At 41.3% G+C, this 17,225-nt stretch overlaps 1 protein-coding gene across 2 annotated transcripts in view; it reads left to right on the top strand.

The window, feature by feature from the left end:
* LOC122792927 (spectrin beta chain, non-erythrocytic 1-like) overlaps positions 1-17,225 on the top strand; it is a 1,986,067-nt gene that overhangs the window by 1,263,808 nt on the left and 705,034 nt on the right. For both annotated transcript variants that reach the window (XM_044060498.1, XM_044060499.1), the window contains one exon: positions 2,046-2,137. In XM_044060498.1, coding sequence (XP_043916433.1) covers positions 2,046-2,137 — 92 coding nt within the window. The remainder of the gene's footprint in view (positions 1-2,045; positions 2,138-17,225) is intronic.

The following is a 17,225-nucleotide window of genomic DNA, read 5'->3' as shown; positions in this document are numbered from 1 at the left end:
TTTTCTCATCCTTTATTAAAGTAGTACCTCAGAGGAGCCAAAAATGTAAGGCCTCCAAGGAGATCACTAATACCTGCATGGGACCTCAACTATGTCTTGGAAAAGCTCACCCTGCCTCCTTTTGAGCCAGCTGCTACTGCTGATATAAAGTTTTTATCTTGGAAAACAGCTCTGCTCCTAGCAATTACTTCTGCAAGATGAGTTTCAGAGCTACAGGCGCTCATGGCTGTGGAACATTTTATCATTTTTTATCCACACAGGGTCTCTCTGAGAACAAACCCAACATTTATGCCTAAAGTGGTGTCCAGTGTGGCTCTTAACCAAACTATTCATCTGCCAACTTTTTATCCAAATCCACAGAACAAGCCGGAGAGAATTCTGCACTCTTTGGAAGTACACAGACAGCTTAGATTCTACTTGGACAGAACCAAAACCGTCAGAAAGACAGAGCAGTTACTAGTGGCATATGTTGCAGGATCGCAAGGAAAGGCTATCTCAAAGCAGACTATCTCAAAGTGGATAGGCCACTGCATTCGTTTATGCTATCCACACCATGGCAAGCCAGTGCCTAAGGACATTAGGCCACATTCCACCAGAGCTGCAGCCACTTCAGCAGCCTTTCTCAGGGGAGTACCAACCAGAGACATTTTAGAGGCTGCTACTTGGAGTTCAGTGCACACCTTTACAAAGCACTATCATCTGCCACTCTACTCTAAATCTAGGGCAGGCTTTGCCACTGCAGTTCTGCAGGGCCTCATAGCCGCTCCTAATGCTGTTTAGCTCCAGCCTCCCAACCATAGTTTTGGGACTCTATCCAAATGTAATGACTGCAGTAGTGAAACACGAAGAACATAGTACAGTTGTGTACACTTACCATAAATGTAGATGCTCGAGTGTATTCACTGTTGCAGTCCAGGTTACCCACCCCCCATCCTCCTTTTTTCTATAGAATGTATCTTTCCTTCTCTGATTTATACAACCTATGTGGTGTATTTGCTTATAGATGAAGGTAAAGTCTATATTAGTGCATTTATTGATTTATATATATAAAATTTGGGTACCCGTTTAAAGGGCACCTGACATCTGGGACAAGAAAAACTGAAGAAAATGGCATCGGCCGCTTCTTTTATACCCCTGACAACCTGACGTCAGGGAAGGGGCGACAGCAGCCGATGCAGGACCCAAGATTTTGGAATTCAGGCCGGCTGAGGGCAACCTGCCAGAAGGATTACCCAAATGTAATGACTGCAACAGTGAATACACTCAAACATCTACATTTATGGTAAGTGTACACAACTGTACTTTCCCAAGTATCCTTAAAGGAAGTCACGTGTTTGTCTGCATAAACGGATCAAATAAAGACTTTTGCTGTAGTGTGGAGTTAGAAACTGAATGAACGGAAACTGTAGGACTGCTTCAGCCAAAAGACCCTACATCCACAAGTTCACTATGAGACTGGATGGGAAATGGATTTATCCATCTCTGTTTACATTTGCCTTTCTGCGAGAAACGGTAAATGTGGAGACTGAGTACCTTGTGATGTAGGTCTTATGTAATGATGGGAAGAGAAGGTGAGTTCATGATCAGCACATCTATTAGTCACCCTGAGGTTTGTATTATTAAAAAAAATAAAGAATGTAACTAGATAATTTTGGTTACCGGCTAGACATAAACTGATGTTGACTCAATGGAACGTACACAAATGACTGCTATAAAAGATCTGTGTTCCAGTGACGAAGGTAGATACTGAGCGAGGCATCAACTAAGGCAAACTGCATTGGATGGTAGTTTTTCCAGGTAGGTAACTTGACAAAGCTATGCGGTTGGTAAGTAGCACCCTTTCCAGTTCTCTTTTATTGTAATTAATTCTTCACATTGGCAAAACATATATCTTGTCCAAGAACAGAAAGAAGGAAACAAAGATGGGGGTTTGCTGAAAGGATACTTAAAGGTTTTATGTCTCGGTCTTAGTACTGAGAAAACTGAGGACTTGCTGAATCATTTGGCGATATCTGCTAATTGTTATATTCTTCCTTTGTCATCAGATTCAAGATATCAGTGTGGAAACAGAGGATAATAAAGAAAGGAAGTCTGCAAAGGATGCCCTGCTACTGTGGTGTCAGATGAAAACTGCCGGGTAAGTGAGGGACAGGCCCGGGAGTTTGGATTAGCATGTGTTTATGGACTGCACTGTTGCACAAGGCAACACTTACCATAGCATGAGGAGTTAGTTTTTTGTTTGTTTGCTGTTAACCCCTTTATAATAAACTTCTGTTTTTTTCTCATACCACCTGCATGATGCTGTCCTAACATTTATTCTATTCTAGTGTTGTCCTTGTCACTTGTTGGCCTTTACCATGATCCATATTGCCCAACATATACCTTATTGGTAGGGTCCCTTTCCCCTGAAATACCTGTATTTTCTTCAGCCTGCTTAGATGCCTCCAGTCAAACTGTCATCTTTTGTTGTTCCAGAGTCCATTGTTCTATTTTTCTTTGTAGGACTTTGGACATGTAATGATCTCAACAGAACACTTGCACACTGCCGTAAGTCTGACAGGGCTCCTGCCTAATGGTAATTTGCTATTTCCCCTGGCGTCTGATAATTTCTTCCTACTACACAGAAGAACTTTTCTAGAAGGCACAAGTCTTGGATCCCAGATAAGTTAACCCTTCAATGACTTGGATCCACAGCAAATACCTAGGACACCATCTTTGTAGATGGGCACACTGTCAGAGCTCCAGAGAACTAGCCCAAACAAAACTTTAAACAAAATTAAATGTCTGCTTTACTAAAGTATCCCAGACATCTGCTACAGTGTTTACAGTAGCAGGTTTATGCATTGTATATTTGTATGCAATCTCAGTTAAAAATAAAAATATTTTAACTGTGTAGAACTTACAATAATTAACTGCCCCTTTGTATGCTAGTGAATCTGTATGTACATTAGCTCTTTTTTTTAATCTACACTGTTGAGTCAGTCACTGACTTGGCTCATCAAAGCCATGGGTCTGTGTAAACAAGTGAAGACATTATAAAAGTCGAGCACATACTGATGTAACAGCCACTCAGTGCATTTTCATTCGCATTTATCTGATTTTCATACTTTTCATCTAAGTTGCACTGCTGAATGCATTATGTCATAGAACTCCATGGTAACATGCAGTAGTGCTTCTTATTTCTGGGAAAGCATCTAGCCACAGCCTCTTTTTCCCATTTTTGCACGAGGTCGGGGTCTCTCTTCACCATTGACAATCTTGTAGAACTGTGGTTTACATCACCAGGTAGTTGTTCCACAACACACACACCTATGGCCAATTTAGAGTATCCAGTCTACCTACTGCATGTTTGTGGAATGTGGGAGGAAACTGGAGTACCTGGAGGAAACCCACACGAACACAAGGAGGACATGCAGTCTCAGCATGGAAGCACCCCACCTGAGAATCAAACCTAGGAACTTCTTGCTGTGAGGCAACAATGCTATTCACTGCACCACTGTGCCACCCTGTTTCTGGGAAAATACATCAGTGTACAATAATGATGTTGCGTTAACAGACTGAATTTAGGATTTGCATTGCTGTTTGTTGGGGAGGGGCCTGAGTAGTAGAACACAGGCAAATAAAACAAATTATTTGAGCAAAATGATAAGGAAAAGTCTTCATACAACTCTACATTGAGATAATAAAATAGCAGCTGTGAGTACAGACCAAGTAGAGTATGTTATCTGCCTGCTGTTGCCTCACATAGGGGCTGGCATTTAGCTGGGAGAGTTTCCCCACAATGCCTGAGTTTGGGACAGTGACAGATACCTTTGCATTCTGCCCCTTGTCCATTGCTTCAGTAACTTTTTCAAAGAAATCAACCAGGTTAAATAGGTTGGATCTGCTATTAACAAATTTGAACTGGGTTGGGTCAGAAGTCTGAAGGTTACTTGTATCCTTGTTTATTAACTCCTTAATGATCCTCTCCATAAGCTTACAGATGAGACTAGTCAGGCTTATGTGCCTGTCATTATTGTGGTCCATTGAAGCACCACCTTTGTGCTAAGGAATCACTGTCACTGTCGTCCAGTCATCCAGTGCAAGGCCTGTTTTGAGACTGATATTTAATAGCTCTCCTGTAGGTGATCTGGAAAGTCATGGCTCAGGCTGACCACTAGGCACCCTGGTATGTTGTCTGGCTTCACAGACTTTGTGTTCTTGGACTTAGAAAGTGCTTTGAAAACTTTTTCATGAAATTTGAGCTAAATCTGTCCACTGGGAGATTGGCTATGTGCTCCAAGTCTGAGTATTTGATATAATTTACTGTTAGCTCTGTACAGTGCTGGACATTGTTTCTAAGATTTCTAACATCATAAAAGAAGGCTTTGTTGTCCTCCTTCACCTGGATGGCTAGTTTTACCTTTTATCTGGCTTTGGTTGATTTGATCAGGGTCTGGTGTTCCTTGTTTAGTTTAACAAGAGTATTTTTTTGGATTTATTTTTGCATGCAATTAGTTTTTTCTTTCTTTTTATAGAGCTGGTTTGTACTTTGGTTCCACCTTAGGGTTTTTTCTTGAATTTGGTATTGTACTTATTTCTGAGAGCAGCTGTTTCATTATGCTTAGAATTTGGCAGCAAATGATTCCAGATAAGCAGTGGGCTTGTCGAGCTGGAAAGGGCGTTTGAATTTAACCAGCGCATCACTCAGCGGTGGTTAGTTAGTCTTTCCGTAATTTCTGAATGCCAAGTTTCTGGAAGGTGTTTCAGGCTTCAGTGTTAAAATGAATGTGATGGACTTGTGGTGTGGTATGACCAGGGATGGAAGTTACAGTTGGTAGGGGACAAAGCTGCCGTGTATTGCTAAGGACCTAGTCCAGGATTTAGTGTCATTGTTTGGCATACAGACTTACTAGTCCATGGAGCTTTTATTGATGAAGTCCCAAAATCTTTGGGCTATATGTTTGAAGATCTACAAGTCTCCCAGTTTGTGGAGGGGTAGTTGAAGTCTCCTAGGAGAATGGTGTTTGGCTTAATACATAGGGACTTCATACTAGTTAGGTAGGAAGTATTAGCCATTGAGGTCCTCTAGTTAGGTATGATATGTTAAGGGATTTTGTTAATAGTAGGCTAGATGTGGAGGAATTCTAGGTTTTTATCTTGTCTGACAAGTTTGAAGATTGTGTTTTTTTTTTAAGAATGTGGAGACACCAGCAGCTTTAGTGCCTTTGTCCAAAATGGTGGGCCTGAACATCTGATGAGCATTGAAACCCCACACTGATGAAGTGCTTTTTTTGCATTAGTCTTGAACCAGGTGTCTGTGATGATGCATTTATCAATGTTTTCCAGGGAAAGGAGTTGCTGTAGGGAGTGGTGTTATGTTGTTAAGACTCCTAACATTGAGCAGCAATTCTTTAATGTTAACCAGATTGTGTGTAGTTATGTTGGAATCTTTAGAAGGTGGACATTGCCAAAAAAAATGGCACTGTAAGGGTAGACAAGGATTTAGCCAGTATACAAAAGCCTTTGGCAAAGCAGTTGTAACTGGCTACCATCTCTTCCCAGGCTTATATTGAACTCCCTTTGAATCACACCAGAAGCTAAGCCAGTTGTTGAGGTCAATAATCTTTTGTTCGTATTGCGGCATCATTCTTGGTAGTTATGGTAGAATGCTGGTCAAGGCTAGGTTCATATCAGCCTCAGTTACATACTCTGAGAGCTACATCACTTATCTCTTCATGTAGTCCAGTGGGGTATATCCCAAGTCATTTATACCCACAAGCACTGTGACTGTGTTATGTATGTATTTGTGGTGCAAGGCTGCTAAAATCCAAGAACCAGTTCAACAGATGTAAAAGGTATGTGTTGAATCCAAAAACACGATAAAGACCATACAACCAAGTGTTACAGTATCCAAAAAAGAGGGTCTCACACTGTTCATGAAGCTTTATTTCAAAGTAAATTTTTGGCATCCACTGACATTAACCTTTTAGTGGAACTAACAACTTTACTTGCTTTGAAGGCAAGTTTTGCAGGCAGATCAGGGGTGTCTCTATGGGTACAGCTTGTGCCCTTATCAATGCCAAATTACTTTTAAGAGTTTCGGGGAGAAAATGTGTGCTTGATTCAAGTTTTATCTCTTATTGAATGCTTTATTTACACTACTTGGATGATATTTTTATGGAATAATAGGGAAACCTTGATTCACCAATACAATTATTTACAAGTTTCAACAAATTTTTTTAGGTTTACATATTCTCATGACGTGAACTGCGGTGGTGGTGCTGCGGTAGCGTTGTCGCCTCACAGTAAGACGTCCTGTTCGATTCTCAGCGAAAGCGTCTTCTGTGTGGAGACGTGTGAATGAGCGTACCTTCGTTGAAGGTTGTGTGTCAGGGCTGGAAACTCGGTGCATAAAAATCTACTGCCAATCATTAGCAGACCGGAGTTCCGCTGTGGCGACCCCTAACCGAGAAAAGCTGAAAGATACAAAAACATATTCTCATGAAGTAGGTAAAGTTAATTTTTTAGATGTTGCCTTCTCAAAGGATGGGCTTAGTTCTGATGTTTTTAAAAACACCCACATTTTTCTAACAGATACAGTAAACTCTCAGTTAACAAGAACTCAAGCAGCCAGCAAAAAAAAAAAATTGATGAAATACAGTACAATTTTCATATGTTGCACTTTCTGTTTTCGCCCTGCAGAAACATACCTTACATTTTTAGAGTTTTAGAGTTTTAAAAAAGAAGATAGGAATAAATTCCGTCTCTCCCCAACCTGAGAACAAGTCAAACCAAACAAATAGTATAGGGTGCAGTATTAGTCAGGCCTATTTTTAATAGTAACTCTCAAGCAACCAGAAACTATACAGTTATCTGGCACCAATCCCCATGGGTGCCAATTAACTGAGAGTTTATTTTATATGCACTTGTCACCCACATTCACCAAAGAAAAATATAATTAAGGGAGGATTGCCAGAAAGGCTCCTCTGAAAAGATATATTTGTCACAGAAAAATAAAAACTGAAAAATATATTTTTGGAAAAAGGCTACTCTAGGGAGATGGCTTGTTAGGCCAGTAAAGAATTATTTGCTGGATGGGTGAAGAAATCAAAAAAACACTTTTAGGTATAGGTTTAAACTTGGACAACAGTTTGGAACTCCAGAGTTCCCATGCTGGTTTCAACACCTTTGAAAATGCAATACTGTTGCAATTCAGTTCTGCTACACTGTACATTAAAAACATCATTAGGAACAACTGGAATATATTTAAAATAAATGATGATATATTAAATACAGTTGGTCAAAATTTAAATTTTCTGTATAAAACATCAAATAATATGAAAAAAAACTGTTTCAGGTACCTAACAACAAAGATAACAATATGACAGTTGGGGAAGGGGAAGAGCAACAACTAAATCCGGGTGCGATAATCAGTCCCCATATATTTTACTGGCCGTGATTTGATGTTGGGTAATGCAGCACAATCTTAATCTATAACATGAAAATTGAAACAAAAAGGGGTGGTATATATTGCAAGTTGCCATACTTTCCCTGTTTTCTATATTGCTCAAACTGAATGTAAATATTTTAGAAAAGACTGAATAAGCATAATTACAATTTAGAAAAGAAAAACATGAACAACTCTCTTTACAAGCATTCTACTTTCTGTCCGTGTTTTGTAAGATTTAATTTTGCTGTTTTAGAGAAAGTACCAGTAGATCCTGGGGCTGTCAGTGGGAAGCTAGATTGGAGTACAGAGAGAGAGTTTGTATGGCAACTGTAGGTGCTACTACACCCCCCCCCCGGGTTAAATGATAACATTTCACTTAGGTGAATTCTGAAATTAAGGGCAGCAAAATTGTGATTTTTATGTATTTTTTTACATATTTTTAATGTGTGTAAATACTTATACATACTGTATATTTTAAACATTTTAAACTTGTTAGATTAGAGCATTCTATTTATTTTATTTTTTCATGATATATATATATATATATATATATATATATATATATATATATATATATAGGGTCCACTTTTTAATTTCGAAATACCAAAATCTCGAGTTTTGAGATACTGAACTCAAAACATCGAGATTTGGGTATCTCGAAAGTGAAAAGTGAACCAAAAAAAAAAACAACTAAAATAATATTTTTGCAGGTGGGCAAGCCCCCCTGCACCCTCCACACCCCCATACTTTAATATACCAACTCCGAGATCACTCTACAGTGAAGAGAACGGTAAGCAGAACAGGAGCATTATCGTTCTCTTCACTGTAGCACAATCTTGGAGTCAATATATTTAAGTATGGGGGGGTGGGCGCAGGGGGCCTTGCCCCCCTGCAAAAACATTATTTTAGCTGTTTTTTTTTTTTCTTCACTTTTTAATTTCGAGATTCCAAAATCTCGACTTTTTGCGATCGGTATTTTGAAAGTCGAGATTTTGGTATTTCGAAATTAAAAAGTGGACCCATGTGTGTGTGTGTGTGTGTGTGTGTGTTTGTGTGTGTATATACACACACACACACACACACACACACACACACACACACACACACATGGGTCTACTTAAAATCATTGAAAGCAGACATTGTCAAAACCCATTTCATCAAGACCACTTTAGCGAAAATGTACATAATTGAAAACGTACAACATCAAATCTTGGAACATTGAACACACTTTTGCCAAATAAAAATATTACAATAAACCAACTACAACTGTCCGATCATGTACTCACCCTACACAGCATACACAGCTTCCATTACTAAATCTTCCCATAAGTCTACGTGGTCTTAAAGACACAGGATGCCAAAAAGAAATTTAAACAGGACAATTACACCCCCCCAAAAGTTAAATATATGAACTCCAAAATCACACCATTTAGCTTTTGTCTTGATGCACGTTACAAAAACTAGATCTAATTATACAAGATAAATTGATGGATGTTTGCTTCATCTTGCTCCATGCAGTTAATTTATGTTAATGGATGTTTGCTTCGTCTTCCTCCATGCATTTAATTTATTACCAACTAGTTAACCTATGAAGATAATCCTTATTTTAATTTTTTATTTTATTTATTTGCAGTTTGTTTTCCAGGATAGTCAATTGGGCTAGGAGGAGCCCGTTTTCAATGGAGTCTGGGGAGAAGCTCCTGAGAAATACAAATACATACTACAGAAAAAGCACAAATCCATAATATACATTTCAAGTAAATGTTAAATACATATTTCGGATAGTACAAATCCATATCACACAATTCAAATAAATGTTACATAATACAGAAATAAAAAAAGATTTTCATTAGCAAAATTACATCAGGTTAATTCAGTAAGTAGCAATGTTTTTTTTTTTTTTTTTTTTTTTTTTTTTAGGCAATTACAATGAGGTAATTTTTTTAGTTGTTGGTCGAATATTTCCCAAGGGATGTAGAACTTTAGGAGGTAGTGACAGGCAACAAATAAGTTTGGAAAGTTAGGAAGAAAGTGGTCAGAATTAGGTTGGATGAGAGCAAGAGCATTTTCATTGCGAAGTAAGATGTGAGTGTAGTGAGGTTTTAAACAAGGAGAGACTGCTGGTGGTGCAGATGGGAGAAGGCAGGGAGTTCCAGAGGCATGCAAGAGAGAAGGACATCAAGTGATTCCCAACAGGATGTGTTGGTTTATGCAATTTAATTAGGTTTTGGGAATTGGATCTTAGGAGTCTATCTGGCTTATGCCTTTTAAAGGTATTTGCTAGGGAGGGGCAGAGAGATGGGTTATGAATGAGTTTGTGTACTTGGATGAGCTGGGTATATGTGAGGAAGTTTGGTAATTCTAGCCAGCTTAGTTGGTGAAGGGAATTACAGTGGTGGGAAGAGGGTCTATGACCTGCTGCAAGTTTGGATATTTTGTTATAACAAGATGAGAGTTTTGTTTTGAGGGAAGATTGTAGGCTGGGTAGGATAGACGCACCATATAAAAGGGATGGGATGAGGTATGTGTTAGCTAATGTAATCCTGGTGGTGGGAGAGATAAAGCGACTGTGGCGGTAAAGCATACCTAATTTTTTATGGGTTTTCTTTGATATTTGCTTGTAGGTGCTTATCAAATTTTAGTTGATCTTTGATGATAATTCCTAGTACTTTTGTGTCAGAGACTAGTTCTAGGGGGGTGTTATTTTTGCTGGTTATTATGAAGGATTGTTTGTCTAGGGAAAAGGTTTTGGATACATTGAATATTGGTTTGGTTGCATTAAGGGCTAGATGGTTGTCTAGCATCCACTGTTCAGTGGAAGAGAAGGCGGCTTGTGTTAGATTGTTAAGAGTTGTGATGGAAGGGGAGGAACAGATTATAGTAGAATCATTGGCATATTGGATGAGACTGGCGTTTGGAATGGCTTGGAAGAAATAATTTATGAATATGTTGAATAATAGGGGGCCTAGAATGGAACCTAGGGGGGATGCCTGTGGGATGTATTAAGGAAGGGTGGGGTAGCTTTTTTCCATTTAACTGCTTGTTGCTTGTTTGTGAGATAGCTTGAGTACCACTGGGTAGAAGAAGGGGATAGGTTAAGTTTAGAGAGTTTGGTATGAAGGAGGTTGCGGGAAATAGTGTCAAATGGCTTAGAGAGGTCAAGGAAAAGAGTGGATACAAAATGGCCAGGGTCGCAAGCTTTGTTGATTGTTTCTAGGAAGGAGAGGAGGGCAGTGGAGGTACTATGACCTGGTCTAAAGTCATGTTGTGTAGGGGTAAGAAGCTGATTATTGATGAGGTAGGGTAAGAGTTGGTGTACACACTTTTGAAGTAGCTTAGAAATAGGGGATAGGATGGCAATAGGACGAAAGTTTGGGATGTCATTATTATTGCCACCTTCATGGAGAGGAATAATAAAGACTTTTTTTTCCAGAGCTGGGGGACCTGGCTTTCTGAGATAGACCGATTAATTGGTATGCTGATAGGGAGAGCAATGGCTTCTGTGGCTACTTTTAGGAAGTAGGAGGGAGTTTCATCAGGGGCATTGGAACCAGGTTTTAATTTTAGAAGAAGTTTTTTTATGGTGGATATAGATATGGGATTGATAGAGAAAGGTGGAGGTTGGGGGCAAGGGATGCAGGGGAGGAAGGGATGGGTGCACGCTGAGGAAGGGTTGTAGAGGTGTTGGTGAAGGATGATGTTAGCTTGCTAATGGACTCTATGAAGAAAGACTTAAATTGGGTGGCTATGTCCATGTCAGAGGCATCTGGGTTGGGGCAAAGGTTTTCTTTTTTCCCTGGGTTGAGGAAAGATGAGATTCCTTTCCAAAATAGTTTGGGATTGGTGGTGTGGTTGGTTTGGAGAGTGGGAAAATAGGCTTTGCTGTCTGAGGTAATAAGTTTTTTGACTTTATTTCATAGTGTTTTGTATTTGTTTAGGGTGATAGTGGTTTTATTTTTATGGCAATGTGTCCAGGCTTTGTCACGGAGTCGCAAAGTAGCTAAGGTTAACCAGGGTTACTTTTTATACATTTTGTTTTTAGAGGAGCAAAGGAGTTGAGCAGGTTTGTGAAAGTAGAGTTAAAGTAGGAGAGAGCATTATGTAGGGGAAGAGTCCTTAATGGATTCCAGTTTGTGCTTTTTAGTGCACTTGAGAAGGTTTCAGAATTGAAGATGTTCTTCGTGTTTTACTGTTGCAGTCATCACATTTGGGTTATCTGCTTGCAGTAGCCCTCAGTCGGCCTGATTATCAAACTCTTGGGTCCTGCGTAGGTTGCTGTCTCATCTTCCATGACGTCAGGTAGTCAGGGGTATAAAGCATGCAGCCAACGCCATTACATCAGTCTTTCTTGCTGTGCGGTGCCCAAAGCAGAAGCAGTTTGCAAGTGCTGGTCGGCCAACTCCTGAAATTTTCATTTTCAAGTTTCAGATATGAACTCTTCAACGAAGCTAAGTACCTCGTTGGGGATCCTTTTTCTTGCTCTAAACCGATGTCAGTAAAAGTTAACAATTGTATTTCTTGTGGAAAGCAAATACCTCATAAAGATTTTCATTCGTATTGCATTCCTTGCCTAGGCCCAGACCACGATGTACCTCGCTGTCGGCTCTGTGCCTTATTCAAACCTCGTACTATTTGCCGTAGGTTCATTTTCGCATCTAAATATTTTGGTACTCGGTTCAGTTATCCAGAAATGGCTTCGGTAAGCCACCCAACTACCGACATTCTGAAAAAATGCAAAGATAAAGACAGAGACAGACCATAGGTCCAAAGCTGCCAATGACGCTTCTCCTAAGCTAGTCGCCAGTTCGCCGGTACTCAGTGAGGCGCTTACGCAGCCCCTGATACCCGCTACTTCAGATTCGCAGGCCTCTACTGAGACCCATTTAGAGTCCGGTATGCCGCGAGATGCTTCTTCAACTGTGGAACCTGTGGATGTCTCTACCTTGGATGGGTCTGGAGCCGCTGTGCAGGCACCGGCTTCTGAGGGTGTATTCAGGCCTACTGACTTGCATATTAAACAGATACCATCTTCTTCTTCAAGGCCTAAAACATGATCCATATCCAGAAAACCGACGCCCAGACCGCATGGTCAGGCCCCCATGCCTAAAAACAAATTATAAGAATGGCTGAAGACCTTATTACTCTAATCAGGGAAAGCCACCCTTCTCCCTCTAAGAGACCTAGGACTGATTTTCCTTCTGATTCTTCTGATCGGGGTTCTGAAATTTCTATTTTCTCTGATGACCAGGATTTGCCCTTATCTACATATGATGATCCTGATGCAGAGGACTCCATTCCCTCTGCTTCCCCTCCAGAGGATTTCTCTTTTGTTGAAACCTTGCATACTCTTCAGGAGCATTTCCTCTGGGAAAGCCAGGATTACTCTTAACTCCAAAAAGAGGCTTAGGGAATTCTTACTCCTGCCTCAACACAGGTCTTTAGCTATCCCTCCTGTACTGGATATTGTAGATGATGCCTTCTCGGAATCTAGCTTGACCCCTGACACTTTACCTCCTGCTCCTAGAAAACCTGATCGGTATTACAGGGTACCTGACTCTCACAAGTTCCTCTTTAAAAATCCTACTGCAGATCCTGAGACCATTTCACAGGGACCCATGGGCATTAAGGCTACTACTACCAAAAATCCTACCCCCTCTGATAGAGATTCCAGGGCGCTGGATAGATGGGGTGAGAAGGTGTACAATTCTGTAACTTTGGCCATTAGGGCCTTAAACTGCCAGTTTCACATGTTAAAGTATCAGCAGCATATTATTGGATTGCTTAAACAGAAAATAATATTAATTCCTGACGGTGCTGAAAAATAAAAAAAATTACAGGATTTAATGCATTCTGCTGAACAAGTTGGAAAACATACTTTGCAATGTGGTTTTGATTCATCAGAGGCATCTTGTAGGGCTACTGTCACTGGGTCAGAAGGCATGCTTGGCTTAAGGATAAATCTTTGCCAGATCATGTTAAAGCTTAATTACTGAATGCTCCATTAAACCAAGACCGCCTGTTTGGCAACAAAGCAGAAGAAGTACTTAAAAAGATGGAGGAAAACGCTAAATCTATGCAAACTGTTAAATATTTCCTGCAAGTACAACCTTCCAGATTTAGTAGGCATTGGCCTTCTAAGAACTGGTCCTTTCCTGCCTCTTCCAGGCCTTCTCAGTACAAACCCAGGAACCAGCAGAACACCCAGGCTTCAGTCCCAAGGTACTCACAGGCCTAAGCAGTGGGGAGCTCCCACTTCCAAAGCAGGGAGTAGTAAGACTCCCCCCTATGATAAACTGTCTCAATGACTTAACTTTAAATCTGACTGTTCTTTAGGGGGAAAGATTGCCCTGCATGTAAAAAAGTGGGAACTCATTACCCAGGACAAGTGGGTTTTAAATATAGTCTCCCAAGGATACAGTTTCCACTTCCACTCCTTACCAACCCCAAACGGTTGGCCAGACCTACCCCCAAATCAGTGGACAGAGGCTCAAAAGCAAGTTCTCTCTCTTTTAAGCATCAGGGCTATTCAACCTGTCCCAGAAGAAAAATGGGGGCAAGGTTTCTACTCATGACTTTTTCTGGTACCCAGAAAAGACTATTCCTGGCATCCAATCCTGGACCTGTCTGTCCTAAACACATTTTGGTAATCCCAAAATTCAAGATGCTGAGTCTTCATCAGCTGCTTCCCATGCTAGGAAAAAATGCCTGGTTGGCAACACTGGATTTAAAGGAAGCCTACCTGCACATCCCAGTAAAGGAATCTTGCAGAAGATACCTACACTTCAGAGCAGGCTACATGCACTATCAGTTCTCTGCACTGCCCTTTGGCGTATCTACTGCGCCCAGGGTATTCACAAAGTGCCTAGCTCCTGTCATTACATTTTGCAGGCAAAGAAATATTCAAATATACCCATACCTGGATGATTGTCTAATTCAGGCAGAAAGCCAGGACATACTATTATATCACCTGGCATTTGTAAAGAAATTGCTAACTTCTCTGGAGTACACTGTAAATGAAAAGAAATCACATCTTGTACCCTATCAACAAATTGTATTCCGGGAGCAAGCTTGAATACAACTTCATAGATGGTCTACCTCACGCCAGAGAAGCAAGTTCATTTGACAGCCTACTTCAAACTACTGGCCACAAAGACCCAGCTGTCTGTAAGGAAAATACTGCAAGCCCTGGGGTTCATGGCCTCTTGCATTCTACTAATTCCATATGCAGGACTGCATATGAGGAAACTACAATGGTATCTAAAAAGCCTATGGTATCAACATTCTCAGGATCTGGAATCAATGATTCCTATCGCACCTTGTCTACAGATAGAGTTCCTTTGGTGGGCAGTGGCCTGCCACCAAAACAAGGGACTGCCATTCACTCTACCCCATGCCGCCCAAACCCTAACAACAGACGCATCAGACTATGCATGGGGAGCTCACTTGGCAGGGCAGTGCATTCAGGGCAAATGGAACCCAAGTGAAATGCACCTGCATATCAATCAAAAAGAAATGTTAGCTGTACAGAATGCTCTGACAGCCTTCAAGGACCACAATTATTGGTAAAGACGGACAACACCACTGTTATGTGGTACATAAACAAGCAGGGGGGAACCCACTCATACCCTCTCTGAAGACTAGCCATGGCTCTGTGGAACACATCCTTGAGCTACCAAGTGCACCTACAGGCTCAATTCCTGCCAGGAAAGCTAAATACACTGACAGATGACTTGAGCAGAAATCTAATGGACCCACACGAGTGGAAACTGGAACCAAAGATATTCAACATGTTGAGAAACAAATGGGGGAGCCCAGAGATAGACCTGTTTGCCTCCCCCCAGAACTACCAATTGGACAAATTCTGCACAAGGACTCCCCACAAGCTTGGAAAGTGGATGCCCTGTCTTTCACCTGGAAAAAACAGTTTATGCCTTTCCCCCTCTGCCTCTCCTCTCCAAAGTGCTACTAAAAATCAAACAGGACAAACCAAGGACAATACTGATTGCACCAGACTGGCCATGCCAACACTGGTACCCTCCCTGTTGTGCAGTGTGTCACTGCTGGCACCATGGCACCTGCCTCAGACCCCTGCCCTGATGTCCCAGCAGGAGGGCCAAATTCTGCAGCCACAGCTTAAAATCCTGAACCTGGCAGCCTGGCTCATTACCTGATCTCTCCGTTACCATCCCTCAGTAAGCAAGTGATGGATGTCATTCTGGAGGCAAGGAGGCCTAGTACTAGAAAATCATATGCGGAAAAATGGAAAAGATTCTGTTCCTGGAGCTAAACTCAGGGGATGGGCACAGCAGCACCCAATTTACCTCATATTCTTCAATACTTAACTGAGATGCTTCACAAGGGCCTTTCCTTTTCTTCCATCCAAAATTCATGCCTCAGCCATTTCAGCTCATTACAATACAGAGCCACCCCTCTTCTCTCATCCACTGCTGAAGCAATTCCTCAGAGGGGCCAAAAATGTAAGACCACCCAGGAGAGCCCCTACTCCTGCCTGGGACCTTACCTTTGTATTGGAAAAGCTCACTCTACCTCCCTTTGAGCCAACTGCAAATGCAGAGTTGAAATTCCTTTCTTGGAAAACAGCCTTCCTTCTAGCCATCACTTCAGCAAGAAGGTTGTCTGAATTATGGGCCCTCATGGCAATGGAGCCTTTCATCATCTTTCATGCGGTCAGGGTATCCGAGACCAATCCCTCCTTCATGCCCAAGGTGGTATCCAGTGTGGCCCTTAATCAGTCCATTCATTTGCCAACCTTCTTTTCTAAGCCACAGAACAAAGGGGAATGAATACTGCACTCACTGGACGTGCACAGACAACTTAGATTTTACTTGTACAGGACTAAGCCTCTCAGGAAATCAGAACAGCTGCTGGTTGCATTTGCTGCAGGGGCAGAGGGGAAGGCCATTTCAAAGCAAACCATTTCTAAGTGGATAGGCCATTGTATTCATTTCTGCTATAAACACCATGGAAACCTACCCCACAGGGTATACGTCCACACTCAACCAAGGCTGCATCTACCTCTACAGCCTTTCTCAGAGGTATCCCAACCAGGGATATCCTAGAAGCTGCTACCTGGAGTTCTGCACATACCTTCACCAAGCAGTACCACTTGCCAATTTTTTCTAAATCCAAAGCTGGCTTTGCCACTGCAGTTTTGCAGGGCCTTATAGCTGGTCTTAATGCTATCTAATTTCTTCCTCCCATCCTTAGCTTTGAGAATCTAGCCAAATGTGATGACTGCAACAGTGAAACATGAACAACATGGTACAGTTGTGTACACTTACCATAAATGTAGATGTTCAAGTGTATTCACTGTTGCAGTCCTGGTTACCCTCCCTCCAGCCCCCTGACTTCTATTTACTAAACCTCTATTCTTGTTTTACTATGCTTAAAGCTTTTTGGTGTATTTGCTTTTTCATTGGAGGTGTAACCTTGTATATAATTGCTTTCCTTTATGGGGGCACGACATCTGGGGCAAGAAAAACTGATGTAATGTTGTTGGCTGCATGCTTTATACCCCTGACTACCTGACATCATGGAAGATGAGACAGCAACAGACGCAGGACCCAAGACTTTGATAATCAGGCCGATTGAGGGCTACTGCAATCAGATTACCCAAATGTGATGACTGCAACAGTGAATGCACTTGAACATCTACATTTATGGTAAGTGTACACAAGTGTACTTTCTGTAGGCACCAAGTGGAAATGTAGGTGTGAGTTAGTTTTATGGAAGAGGGGAGATGGTGGGAAAAAGTGGGGAAGCGGTCAGCTAA

The sequence above is a fragment of the Protopterus annectens genome, chromosome 2.part0 (assembly GCF_019279795.1).
Source record: "Protopterus annectens isolate FY-2018-M chromosome 2.part0, PAN1.0, whole genome shotgun sequence".
NCBI classification, from domain to species: Eukaryota; Metazoa; Chordata; order Ceratodontiformes; family Protopteridae; genus Protopterus; species Protopterus annectens.
The sequence above is the reverse complement of the archived record's forward strand: the minus strand, read 5'-3'. Positions and strand labels throughout refer to the sequence as shown.